Source organism: Loxodonta africana, chromosome 12 (genome assembly GCF_030014295.1).
Source record: "Loxodonta africana isolate mLoxAfr1 chromosome 12, mLoxAfr1.hap2, whole genome shotgun sequence".
NCBI classification, from domain to species: domain Eukaryota; kingdom Metazoa; phylum Chordata; class Mammalia; order Proboscidea; family Elephantidae; genus Loxodonta; species Loxodonta africana.
Genome location: NC_087353.1, coordinates 78,536,438 through 78,550,483, shown reverse-complemented (window position 1 = coordinate 78,550,483; position 14,046 = coordinate 78,536,438). Strand labels below are relative to the sequence as shown.

Below are 14,046 nucleotides of genomic sequence, written 5' to 3'. Positions count from 1 at the left end.
GATGTTCTGGATATACTGTGTTAAATAAAATACAGTAAAATTTATCCTGTTTATATATATATATTTTTTTTAATGTGGCTACTAAAAAATTTACAAATTACATATGTGACCTGCATAATATTTTTATTGGACAGCACTGCTCCAAGGAGTTCTCCAGCTCTTTATTAGCGCCCTTCCCTCTAAAGAACATTTACTGCTTTAAGACCATAGACAAATAACATCTGAAGACCATTTGAAGACAGCAGCACCATGGTGCCAGTTTAGTGTTAGCATTTATTTTAAAAATACACAAAATATAAATTTTTACATCAAAGTGTGATAACCTCGCTTATACATTGTTCCATACTTACCTCGTTTTGTTTGCAACCTTATGCAAACATCAAGAATAAATGAATTTGATTCTAATTTTTTTGCTATGGTTCATGTAAACAGTTGAGACTGCTATGTAACGTAGGTTGTTTTAAAAGGTAAAGTGTTCGCAGAAACCCAACAGTAAAACAATTTAATTTGGTTTGTTTAATGAAATTGGCAGAAGTCTTAGCAGATAGATAATCCAAGACTAAATATTGGCTTCTAGGCATTTTAAATATTAAAAACCTTGAGATTTTCTTCATCTTGTAAACATAACTTAGACCTCAATGGCATTAAGTTTAAAAGGTAAAATATTAAACCATGATTTTCATCATCCTGCCCGTTTCAATATACACTCTCTTTATTATGAGAATGAAACCAAATAATAAGCAAAATACATCAGGAATTTCAAACTGTACTGCAAAGAGGGTCCCAGATGGTCTCTTCTGGGAGCAATCTAACTTAAGCTGACCCTGCAACCCGTTAAGAATGATCACCTCTGTCCACTGGACAATGCAATGCCCCAGGCCATGCGATGGTCAGCTCTTCTCGTTCGGTGTTTCCTGAAGCAAGTTGAGACTCCACTTCTACCTCTGCTGGCTCTGCTGTCCTTCCTTAGGCTTGGATTCATTGGGGTTAGTGGTTTACTACTATTGTCAAGACTGTACTGTCCCTTTAAGGTACCACATGCCACCATAGCTTACACAGCAGTCCTACAAAGACAGAGAAACATATTAAGGGCATATTTTAGCAGGAAATGTAGTTACTACATTCTATCCAGAGTATCAAAACTTGAATTATGATTAATGGATAGAATACAAAAGGGAATCAAAATCTGCCTAAGCATGATGTTGTGGTATCTGGTCACTTCAGTTTTTGGGGCCAGGGATACTTTAAGAGTCAGGAACGATAAATGAATGTGCTTTGTAAACATAAAATACAAAAAGTGTTAAGCTAACCAGAACAAAGTGCAGTCAAAAGTATGTGAAAAATGTTGAACTGGCAAATGCTATGTATCACCTTGGATATTTAAAATAAATAGGTCAAAATTTAAGGATATTCATCAAAAACTTTATTCCAACGTTTCTGAAAATATGGTATTTGTATCAGTCAGTTCAAAAAGCATTATAAGTAGTACACTTATTATGTACTTTTCATATATCAGACAAGTATTATTCCTTTTTTAAACTAAATTTAATTCTACTGAAAGTAAGTAGTACAAAGAACAGAAACATAGACCAATGGAACAGAATTGAGAATCTAGACATAAATTCATCCACCTATGAGCAGCTGATATTTGACAAAGGCCCAAAGTCTGCTAAAATGGGAAAAGACAGTCTCTTTAACAAATGGTGCTGGCATAACTGGATATTCATCTGCAAAAAAATGAAATAAGACCCATACCTCACACCATACATAAAACTAACTCAAAATGGATCAAAGACCTAAACATAACCCTAAAATAATCAAGATCATGGAAGAAAAATAGGAACAACACTTGGAGCCCTGATACATGGCATAAATAGAATATAAACTATAACGAACAATGCACAAACACCAGCAGAGAAACTAACTGGGAGTTTCTAAAAATCAAACACTTATGCTCATCAAAAGACTCCACCAAAAGAGTACAAAGACAACCTACAGAGTGGGAAAAATTTGGGGGTATGACACATATCCGATCAGGGTCTAATTTCTACAAGATACTGCAAAACCTCAACAACAAAAAGACAACCCAATTAAAAAATGGGCAAAGGATATGAAGAGGTACTTCATTAAAGAAGGAAATGCTCACCATCATTAGCCATTAGAGAAATGCAAATCAAAACTACAATGAGATGCCATCTCACCCCAACAAGGCTAGCACTAATCCAAAAAACACAAAATAATAAATGTTGGAGAGGTTGTGGGGAGACTGGAACACTTATACACTGCTGGTGGGAATGTCAAATGGTACAACCACTTTGGAAATCGATTCGACACTTCCTTAAAAAGCTAGAAATAGAAATACCATACAATCCAGCAATCCCACTCCTTGGAATATATCGTAGAGAAATAAGAGCCATTACACAAATAGATATATGCATACACATGTTCAGTGCAGCATTGTTCACAGCAGCAAAAAGATGGAAACAACCTAGGTGCCTATCAACAGACGAATGGATAAACAAATTATGGCATATTCACACAATGGAATACTATGCAATGATAAAGAATGTCGATGAATCTGTGAAACACCTCATAACATGAATGAATCTGGAAGGCATTAGACTGAGTGAAATTAGTCAGTTGCAAGAGGACAAATATTGTATGAGACCACTATCATAAGAACTCAAGAAAAGGTTTAAACACAGAAGAAAACATTCTTTGATAGTTACGAGGGTGGAGAGGAAGGGAGAGGGGAATTCATTAATTACACAGTAGACAAGAATTATCTTAGGTGAAGGGAAGGACAACACACAATACAGGGGAAGTCAACACAACTGGACTAAACCAAAAGCTAAGAAGTTTCCTGAACACAACCACTTTGCGGGACAGCGTAGCAGGGGCGGGGGTCTGGGGACCATGGTTTTGGGGGATATCTAGGTCAACTGGCATAACAAAGCTGATTAAGAAAATGTTCTGCAACCCACTTTGGTGAGTGGCGTCTGGGGTCTTAAATGCTAGCGAGCGACCATCTAAGATGCATCAATTGATCCCAGCCCATCGGGAGCAAAGGAGAAAGAAGAATACCAAAGACACAAGGAAAATATTAGCCCAAGAGACAAAAGGGCCACATAAACCAGAGACTCCATCAGCCTGAGACCAGAAAAACTAGATGGTGCCTGGCTACCACCAATGATCGCCCTGACAGGGAACACAACAAAGAGTCCCTGACAGAGCAGGAGAAAAGTGGGGCACAGAATTCAAATTCTAGTAAAAAGATCAGATGTAACGGTCTGACTGGGACTACAGGAACCCCAGAAGACATGGCCCCCAGACTCTCTGTCAACTCTGAACTAAAACCATTCCTGAAGCCAACTCTTCAGACAAAGATTAGACTGGACTATAAGACATAAAATGATACTTGTAAAAAGAGTGCTTCTTAGCTCAAGTAGATACATGAAACTAAATGGGGAGCTCCTGTCCGGAGGTGGGATGAGAAAGCAGAAAGGGACAGGAGCTGGTTGAATGGACACAGGAAATCCAGGGTGGAAAGGGGGAGTGTGCTGTCACATTATAGGGACAGCAACTAGGGTCACATAACAATGGGTGTATAAATTTTCATATGAGAAACTAACTTGAGCTGTAAACTTTCACCTAAAGCACAATAAAAAAAATAAAAAAAAAGAAGAACTTAAGCAGTACAAGTGTGGCTCTGGCAAAAATCATGAATGTGGTACAAAATTCAAGGGGGAGTGGAGTCAGGATTCTAATGTAAGCCCTGTCAATTCTTTAAAGGATGAGGATGATGGCCCACCAGACTATACTGTTTGAAGATGGGGGTCTACATCTTGCACATGCCCACCACACCAATGCCAAGGAGTGTCAGTTGATGAAGACACGATTGGCTGCAGGAAGACACGTGACCAGGGGCCTTTCAATACACTTGTTCTTAATGGTCAGAGCAGAAGCCCAGAGCCTTTGGATATTATTATGCACAAAACAGATGTACCTTTAGCACTTTATCCACTTCCTGTTTACTCAGATCTTCTCCACATTCTTGAGTCAATCGAGACTGGATCATGTTCCGGCGCACTCGGTAATTTTTGGAAAAAATTTCAAGCAAAACCTGTCGATGCTTTAGTAGCAAAAACATGTTATTATTGGGAATAGCCACCTCAAAGAGAAACACCCCCAAATAAGAAACCCAAAGCTTGGGCCTAACCCCACAATGCAGTCTATGATAAAAGTCCTTGCCTAAGACTTCTGGTTAAAGATGAACAAGTTTGGCCATCTCTCTCCAAACGCAAATAAAATGACGTATAGGAATAAAAGCATATGCCCACGAGAGAAGAACACGTGAAAGGATATCAGAGGATGAGCAGCTAAGACATTTTTGCATGACAAAAAGCAGGTGTGAAGAACTGATTTAGTAGGCAGGGGAAGACACAATGCATGGTATACATATTTTTTACAACAGTAAAAATAAAGGGGAAGGGATGAGAAGTGAGCAAGTGTCACAACTGGCTTAAAGTTGTGATATACAAACATGACATGGCATCCAAGAAACAGTATGCTATGAAAAGCATTACTCCCCCAAATAAAAATTCAGTAGGAAGGATGGAAGATAGTTGCAATCTCCCCAAAGGCAGAAAAGGCATTCAATGAGAGAAAACATTAATATGGCCAATATCTGACATAAAGATTCCAAAAGAACAAGGAAAAAAGGATACATTATCAAATCTATAACAGAATTCTTTAAGGAAGACGACCTAACTGACCAGTAAAATAATGACCCACACCAGGGCACATCTGAAATTGCACTAATGTACAGAATAAGGGGGGAAAAAACCTTAGTTTGTAGTAAAGAAAAGGCTGTAAGTCAAATTTAAAATACCAAGAAACAAACTGTCATCGAATTTCAACAACTCTGAAAGAGTGGATCCAACAGAGAAATTATCCTAAAGTCAGAGGGAACATAATTTGCCCCCTAAAACTCTAGTTCCAAATAATAACACCTGAGGAAAAAAAGAAAGCCATTTTAAGACATGAAAGAATCCAGACAACGCCTTCACCCCCTGACAAGATAAAGCGAAGCAGGGAGGAAGATACAAGACTCAGCAAGCCAGCAACAGGCACAGAGAAGAGCCAGTTCACACTGGAGAAGCAGGAGGCAGAGGGAGAGGCTTCCAGGGCCTCAGCCTCTAGAAAGATGTCACTGGCAGTATGTACGTGTATTCAGAAAATTAGGCAAGTGAAAACTGGTAGTATAAAAAAGAAATGTGATCACAGTACATACTATTAATATCTGGGTCTGTAATGAACAGATTTCTAGTCATGTATACTATAAACAGTGGTAACTGGTTTAACTAAAAATATTGATAACATATCCCATACCCCCCTCTACATTCTCCCAACATAAAACAACAAACCAAACCCATTGCCGTCAAGTCAATTCCAACTCATAGTGACCCCGCAGGACAGGGCAGAAGTGCCCCATCGGGTTTCCAAGGCTGTTGAAGCAGACTGCAACATCTTTCTCCCATGGAGTGGCTGGTGGGGTCGAACTGCCAACCTCTGGGTTAGTAGCTGAGCGCTTTACCACTCAGCCACCAGAGCTCCTTCTCCCAACACAGTTGAGAGCTATAAAATCCTCACCCCATACCACAGAAAGCCCACAGATAATGTCAAATTGATATATCAACAGTATAAATACATTTTATATTTAAAAAAAAAATGAAGGTAACTTTTTTAGTGGTACCTTCCTCAGGTAGTTAAAAAGAGATTGCCTCTGAGGAGCGAGAATCTGGGATCAGGCAGGACAAGAGATGAATGTTTCCCATTAAGCTTTCAGTCCTATTTGATTTTTTTTAAAAGCACATTTATCACTTTTTTTTTTTTTTTTAATTTTCAGAGTATTTCAGGAGTGGAAACCCCAGAAGTCACCTATTTGGCCCAAAGCACACGGGAGTGCTCAGGGAGATCAGTTCAAAGCTGCTCTGGGGTTCGACAGCACATCACAGGGTAGGGCAGGGGAAAAAAGCTCCCCGCTTCTCCTCAGCCACATAGTCAGTTCCCTTCCAAGAGATAAAAGGAGACAAAGAACCCAGCATGGGCTTCTGCTTAGCCCCTTTTCTCTCACCACCTTAGGACCTGAATAACAACAGAGTGATTGGAGTTTTAGCAGTCAAATCCTAATTTTTAAAGTTTAGGCAAGTTCAGGATTTAAGGGAAACTTCTAGACCTTGAGGTCTATGACAAGCCCAGCCAGCTGCTAGTTTAATTCATATTTCTGTTGACCAGAAACCTGTGACTCATTCCTGCTAGGGTGTGCCTAGAGGCAAAATGACCCATTTCTCTAACCTAAAAAAATCAAGACCCGAAATCTGATGAGGAATCCTTTTGATTCCTGCTCCAAAAGGCCACCTGAGCAATAGGTTCACCACTGGCTCCTTAGCCAGCTGGGCATTAGAATCGTCCAGAAAGCATTTTATGGAATTAAGCATCTAGTACACTACCCCATACCTACTGAACTGCACTGAATTTCTGGAGTTAGTCCTTAGACTAAAGAGCCCTGGTGGCGCTGTGGTTAAGCACTCGGCTGTTAACTGAAAGGCTGGTGGTCAGAACACCAGCGGCTTCACAGGAGAAAGGTGTGGCGGTCTGCTTCCCTAACGATGACAGCCTTGGAAGCCCTGTGGGGCATTTCTACTGTCCTCTAGGGTTGCTATGATTCAGAATCAACTCTACAGCAATGGGTTTGGGTTTTTGGTCTTGGTCCTTGGAATCTATATTAAAAAGGTGATCGTGACCCCTTTCCTCAGCTGCCGCTAGGGTGCTCAGTTCTTCCCAGGAAGGTAAAGCCACAATGGGGTAAGGCCCGCAGCACGGTGCCTGGTAGCCGCCCACACCATGGCCTCCGAGCTGTTCATCTCCTCAGCCCTCATCCTGCCCGACGGTGAGGCGACCATCTCAGAGGGTAAGACCAACGCCCTCATTAAAGCAGCTGGTGTGCATGTTGAACCCTTCTGGCCTGGCTGGTGTGCAAAAGCCCTGGCCAATGTCAACATGGGCAGCATCATCTGTAATGTAGGGGCTGGTGGACCTGCCCCAGTGGGAGGCCCACCCCTCCACCGCTGCTGCCCCAGCTAAGGAGAAGACAGTGGAAGCAAAGAACCTGAGGAATCTGATGACACGGCCTTTGATCTTTATGACTAAACCCCTTTCGTAACATGCTCAATAAAAACCTAAACTCTTAAAAAAAAAAAAAAAAAAGTGATTCTGATGTAGCCACTTCAGACCAGCATCTGGGAACCACTGATTTAGGCTTGAATGCCTCAGCCGATTTTGACAGACTCTGAGCCAGAATATTGTAAATTGGGAGGGGCTAGAAAATCTGCAATGTGTATCACTGCACTCTGGGTGGTGTCCCTCCAAAGGCTGCACTCCCCCTCCCCCAGGTAAACCTTCCAGCTCAGGGCTGATGGCAGCAAAGGTCACCTTACCTGATCGCTCATGTCTCCAGACTCCCAGAGGGCAAACACCTTCTGCTCATCTGGGGAAGCAGCAGTCTGTGGGGGAAACTAACCAAGGCCCAGGCGTGAGTTGGTCCTTTGTCTTCACCTCATGGGTTCGCCCAGCCTGCCCTGCCCTCCTCCCCGCCCTCCCGGTCTGCACCAGCCCAATCCCGGGAAAGTGGGTTCCAGTCCCAGCTCCTGTCATTCACTAGTTGTGGGACCTTGGGCAGCCATAACACCTGAGTCTGTTTCCTCATCCTTCCCATGGGGCGACCAGCCACACCCCACCGTGGCTTTACAGGGCTTCAGTGAAAGAAGGGGTGTGAAAATGCCTAGCTAGGAGCCCAAAGCTGTGCTAGGAAAGCTGGGGAAGGTGGGTTGTTTTTCCCATTAGCTCAGTTCTCTGCCTTAACACTCAGTGCCCACCTACTCTAAGATGTCAACCCTCAAGTATATCCTGAGAAGTGCCTCTTCCCTCATTAACTCCTTAGGGTACCCTTTCAAGCAATGACCCAAGTCATTGTAGGTCAAAGGCCCTGCCTGACTCTCAAGCAATCTATGCCACTTGGTTCAGCAGGGTCCAAAGGTGGGCCAGGAAAAAGGTGGCACCGGCTCTGGGTACCAGACGAAGGAGTACCTGGTCCAGTGGGTTCCAGGCTTGGCTCCACAACACAAGGAACAATTACAGTCACCACTACGTGGGGCTTTAGATCCACAATCTCATGGGATCATGAGAAACCTGGGAAGAAGAAAGCTGCCTATTCTCTATAAGGAAAACTAGGTTCACAAAGGTTTACTTACTGTCCACGGTCACACAGCTAAGAAATAGCAGAACCAGGAGCTAAACTCAAGTCTTTGCGAATCTCCTCCCTTTCCCTGGGCCTCATGGTTCTCATTTGTAAAATCATGAGGGGGCAATAGAGAGACTGCATCTCCTCCAGCTCGGAGACTGCCCCCATAGCAGGGTCATGGGGAGGGAGGTCAATGAGAGCTCCAGAGGGCCACGGGGTCTCCCTCAGGCTCCAGCTCTACCAAGAAGCAGTATGGCAAGAGGAGCCCCAGGGGAAACCTGAGGACAGCCGCCTCATCTCCCCTCACCTTCTGCTACTCCAGCAGGCCAGGACAACCTTAACTCTCTTACTTGGCAACCCTGAAGATCAGTGGACCTGTTTGTTGAGTGGGCAAGGGCAGCTCCAAATAGGAGTCCCAGGGCCTAGCAGCTTCTGTAGGAGACCTCACCAAGGAGGTTCCCTGCCAGGAGGGCCTGCCATGAGGGCCATGTCCCCTGAGACAGCCTGGCCAGCCTGAGGCCCAGAGCCTCTTGTCCTAGTTTCTGTTCTCACGTAGATAGGAACGGGCCTCGGTCTCAGGGCATAACCCACGACTGCAGGTGCTTCTGGCCTTGGCACTGGAAACGTCAGCATCCCTTGTTAAGAGAAAGCCACAGCTCCACTGCACCCGTCTGCTGCCAGGTCAGGGCAGAGCCTGGAACAGAAGAGAATGACCAGAACAGCCTTCTTTAGGCTACGGCCCGGCTCTTTACCTCAACACATGCTGAGTATCACCTCAACACAATGCTAACTGAAAGGCCACAGCGTCTGTGCTGGTCACTAGCTCTAAAGACACGGAGGCCTGCCAAGACCAGGCACATGCTGGGGGTTTTGATGCAGGTGCTGGTCAAAGGTTCAGCTCATCCAAGTTGCAGCAGAAAGAGTTTGAGACTTGGACTCACTATACCAAAGCTCGCGTTCCAGCTCTATCATTTCCTGGGTACGTGACCTTTGGACAAGTTCATTTCACCTCGCCAAATCTGTTTCATCATCTGCAGTTGCAGAGAGGAGCAAATGATACCAGAAATGAAATCATTCTGAAAAACGTCAAAGCTGACAGGAGTAGGTGAGGTGCCATCAGGAGCAGAGGGATGAGAAGCCAGGAAAGGGAGCCTGTGACTCCTGAGGCCCTGCTCTAGGCCCAGCAGCATGTACGGGCCTTGAGACACCTCATTCAGCCCTCCCAAAAACCCTACAATGCAAAAACTAACAGTCGCCACTTCCGATGAGGATACAGAGGCCCAGAGAGGCTGACATGCCCAAGGTCACACAGCTACCACATGAGAGCCAAGATTCAAACCAGGGTCGATGACCCTCTAAAGTCCTCATGTCCCCTGCAGCCTCCACATGGCGGCTTTCCCCAAAGCGGCCAGGGCCCAGGCCACCTCAGAGGTTACCAGACCTCCAGCCAGGAAAGGTGCTGTGTGCCAGGGGCCCTGCTGAGGGGCTGCTGGTAGCCTGGCAGGCGCAGACTCTACTTACAGGCACCAGTATCTGCTTGCACCCGGCAGCCAGCACCGTGTCCTGCAGCATGCGATCAGAGATGCCACTGAACAGCGTGTGGCCCGGCGGGAGGCTGGCCAGGTGCAGGTTAAAGAGGCGCTTGAGTTCGCTCAGCGTGAGCACAAACTGTCTCTGGAAGGTGGCCTGCACGAAGGCTCTCAGTTCCCGGGCCACAGGGTTGTTGGCACTCCCCGGGGGCGGGTGCCCGTTGAAGCTGTCCCCACCCGCTGCCCGCCCAGCAGGCAGCCCATTGGCCAGCCTGCTGTTGAGGCCACCACTGGGGGAAGTGTCCATGGGCTCCTCTTCCTCCTCTGCTTCCTGCTCTTCCTCCTCCTCCTCCCCCTCCTCACTCATGGGCTCCTCCTTGATCCGCACAGCAGGCAGGACGGTGGGCGCCTGCATCTGCTCCTTCCTGCGCTGCAGCTCCCGTTCCAGCAGTGCGTGGTTCTGCTGGGCCTTGGTTTTGGCAACTTGGACCCGCTGATCTCCAGAGACCAGCCCAGCAGGCACTGTGGGGAGAGGGACAGCGCTGCTCAGAGACCCCTGCTGCCAAGGGTCTGAAGGCCAAGGCCCAAGGTCCCTCTGCCCTGGGGACCATCCCCCCATCTCCCAGGCAGGAACAACACAGGCCAGCTGGGGTGAAGCAAGTACCCATCCCTGCCCTTCACCCCACGTTATTCAGGGGGATAAGCTACCCCGATAATAAGGGAAGAACCAGAAACTGGGAAAACATAAATTCCCACATTCAAGTGAGGGTGGGATCCTGCTGAGGTCCTGCCAGCACGTCCTCCCACCCCACTGCCTCCTGCTGACCCAAGCTGGCCAGCAGGTCTCCAGACACGACCTGCAGGAGCCAAGCCCTCAGCCTCTGAGGCTGAAGCTTTGCTGCTGGAGATGCCTTCAGCTGAGGTCTGTGAGTGGCAGGGAAGCAGGCACAGAAAGGGTGGGAAAGAGTGACCCACATGTCGCCATCTCCAGGCCCAAGCTCTGGCGTGCCCTTGCAGAGCCAGGGCCCAGGTTAGGGGCCTGCCCAGCCCTGAAGGCTCTCACACACCTGATTGTCCATCTGGCTTCTTTGGCATGGTTTCCTTTACAAGATTATAAACTTTTTCTAATCTAAAAAGAAAGATAAACCCATGTAATTTTAAGCCACATCTTTACCATCCTCTCCCTCAAAAAAGAAGCATTCCCTGTAAGCCCCAGGACATCCTGGTCACTGAAGACACCTGCCAGTCCCTCCTCCCAGCAGTGAGGGTCTCTCCTCACAGGGCCCACTTCCACTCAGCCCCCCAGGGGTCAGAGGGGTGACGCATCTCTCCTTTCCTTAGCCTCTCTCTTTCTAGCCTGCCTTGGGCCGCACGAGCTCAGGCTCTTGCCCCCAAATGCCCTTCTTCTCTCTCCTTCACGTCCTGCCTCTCCTCCCAGCTCCTCAGAACAGACAGGCCAACAGACTTCACCTCACATGTCAGCTCTGACTACCCGAGAACGACTGCACAAGTGTCGTGCCAGGTTGGATGGAGGAAGGGGGAGTGAGACTCCTAGGCTCCGGACATGCCTCCACTGCCCCAGACCCAGCCAGCCTGTCCTCCTCGTACCCGTCAGCCTAGCTGCCCCTCATCCCACCCAGCCTGCTCTTACTTGGCCTGGATGCCGGTCCACAGCATGTGCTGCCGCTGGACCACATCCGGGTGCTTCTTGATGAACTCCCCGTCGTAAGGCAGGATGAACTCCCAGCCTTTGTTGATCCTCACCACGGCCATGTGCTCCAGAAAGTCCTTCACATCCTCCGTGCAGAGCTGCAGGGAGGGCAGGAGCCAGTCTGAGAGCACCGCCCAGCCCCACAGGCAGCACCTGGCTCCCCCAGGCCGGGCCGGCCTCACGTCAGAAGGAACACCACTTACTTTAGTTACCGTTGCCACCTCTTTCCTCACCACCCAGCGGCTCTGCGTGAACTTCCACATCTGAGAGAGAAAAGCAAGCATGTTTCTAGGGGAACAGAGATGAGACTGGCCCCAAACCCATAGGGGTGTCCTTGGGAACTGGGATAAGGGTGCAGAGCGGTAGTCAGCACCTGGGCCTGGGCATCAGGCAGACCTGGGCTGGACCTGGCCCTGCCTTACATCCTCTGTGGGCCTATGCATCAGGCAGACCTGGGCTGGGCCTGGCCCTGACTTACGTCCTCTGTGGGCCTGGACATCAGGCAGACCTGGGCTGGGCGCTGGCTCCAGCTTACTCACTCTGGGGCAGTCACTTCACCTCAGCCTCCATTTTCTCTTGAGAAATGGAGCTCCAGATTGTCTCCTCCAGGGAATGGCCACCCACCCCACCTCACCCTCACCCCCACCTCAACCACGAAAGCTCCCCGGGGCAGGGGATGCCTTGCCTATCTTATTCACCGCTGTGTTCCCAACACCTCCCAGGACTACCGTGAGGAGCTCAGAATTCACCCACTCAGATGTCCGCAGCAACCAGGCAGGGAGGAAGCAGGAGGGAAGCAGAACGCACCAGGGGCTGGGTGAACTAAGAAGGCTGGTGTCGTTCGGGAAAGCAAGCCCAGCAGTGTCCGACTGTCGGTTACTCAAGATAAACTGGAAATCTGGTTTGTATCATGATTGTGACTTGTAAAACTCGACAACCAAGGCAACACTTTCAAATGCCACTCAAATAAAACATGTTCCTTGGCCAGACTCCTCCCACAGGCCTCCAGTCTGCAGTCTCTGAGCTAGAGGAACTCAAAGGGCCTTATGACGCCTCAGATCCAGGAACCCAAGGAAGGAGAAGGCGCAAAACCAGCGGCCACCGGCACAAGCCTGCCTCACACATGCCTGCCCTCTGCCTGAGTACCGGCTGTGCGCTGCTGGGGCCAGAGAGCCCAAGTACTTACCACAAAGTCTCGACCCCGGCAGAGTACCTCGGCAGGCACGCCACTGTGTGGGCTCGAGGAGTCTCTGGGGTACAGAATGTCACTGCCAATGAAAGTGGGGGGCAGTGGGTCAGTTCTGCCCTCAGCTCCCTCCAACTCCTCCCCTCTGGGCTCACAGTCTCAGTCTCCACTCAAGGAGCCCAGGAGTGTAAGCGTTTGGAGAGAAGACAGCACCACTCAAGGCTCAGAGAACTTCAGGGGGAAAAGGTCCAGAGGCAAATAAGCAGGGTACTGGGGCATACGAGAGTCTTCCCGACATAACCCTGACCCCCAGCTCCAGTCACAGACCCCACAGCTAAGCAATACCACATGCCACACCCAGGGGTCCCTTTATTCTTCTGCTGGAAGGCTCTCCCTGCTCCCCTCTTCAAACCTACCTGCAGCCAACTACTGGTCATCCTTCAAGGCTGAGCTCCCTGTCTACCCCTCCTCCAACCCTAACCAATGACACTGCAAATGTTTTCCGGGGGCAGAGACTTTGCCTGTGCTGTTTAACACTGTGTTCTCGACACTTAGCTGCCACACTGAGAAGGTATCGCTAGGTGTGGGGTGAATGAATGTGGTCTGTGCCCTGGATCTCTGTGTTCAATGTGCTCAACTGCCATGGTTTCTGGGGGACAGGGGCAGTGTCTGAATGACTGTACAGTGCCCGGCACAAAACAATCGAGAGGTACTGGCTGAATGACCAAGTGGAGCTTTGTGTTATCTCCTCACAGAACACGAAAGACCATTACCCACAAGCCTCTGGTGTGGCCAACAGACACTGAGCAGCAAGTCCCAGTGACAGACTACACTACACACCACCAGGGGCACATGCAGAGAGCCCAGACTTGGTTCACAAATCTCAAGTTGTAACCCCAGCTCTGTGGCTAGCTTGCTGCAAGACTTTGGGTGGGTTCCTTTACCTCTCTGAGCCAGAGTCCCCAGGTGTATAATGAGATGGAGCCTGCTAGCTTTCACTCAGTCATGGGACAAATCTACATGGGGTAGTCACACGTAATGAGTGATGGGCCACCTCAAAGGTCTTCCCCAGTTAAAAACCTGTGTAACCCAAGACAACAGCTGCAAGGTACTGACAAGTATATTGGGCATTTGTTAATCAGCGAAAGGGTGCCACCAAGTGGCAATAACATAAATATACTTTACGATTTGCTTGGCCAACCAACTTTAAAATGGTGGACTTCTTACAACGAATTCCTTTTTAAAAATTTGGTACAATTCAATTCTGTAAGATTTTAAATTTGTTACAATCTATGTTCTGTGAGATTGCTCACCTTAT

The 14,046-nt window shown here is 47.9% G+C and overlaps 1 protein-coding gene across 4 annotated transcripts in view; it reads right to left on the bottom strand.

Moving 5' to 3' along the window:
- The window catches only part of POLR3E (RNA polymerase III subunit E), a 46,477-nt gene continuing 32,431 nt past the window's right edge, over window positions 1-14,046 (bottom strand). For 3 of the 4 annotated variants that reach the window (XM_064295688.1, XM_064295686.1, XM_064295687.1), the window contains 8 exons: window positions 12,729-12,810; window positions 11,746-11,805; window positions 11,483-11,640; window positions 10,899-10,960; window positions 9,824-10,353; window positions 7,500-7,577; window positions 4,007-4,132; window positions 1-1,064 (listed from right to left, as the gene is read on the bottom strand). In XM_064295688.1, the coding sequence (XP_064151758.1) occupies window positions 1,008-1,064; window positions 4,007-4,132; window positions 7,500-7,577; window positions 9,824-10,353; window positions 10,899-10,960; window positions 11,483-11,640; window positions 11,746-11,805; window positions 12,729-12,810 (1,153 nt within the window). In that variant the 3' untranslated portion in view covers window positions 1-1,007. Of the gene's footprint in view, window positions 1,065-4,006; window positions 4,133-7,499; window positions 7,578-8,786; window positions 8,997-9,823; window positions 10,354-10,898; window positions 10,961-11,482; window positions 11,641-11,745; window positions 11,806-12,728; window positions 12,811-14,046 lie in introns of those variants that run through there. The other variant, XM_064295689.1, reaches the window with a different exon arrangement.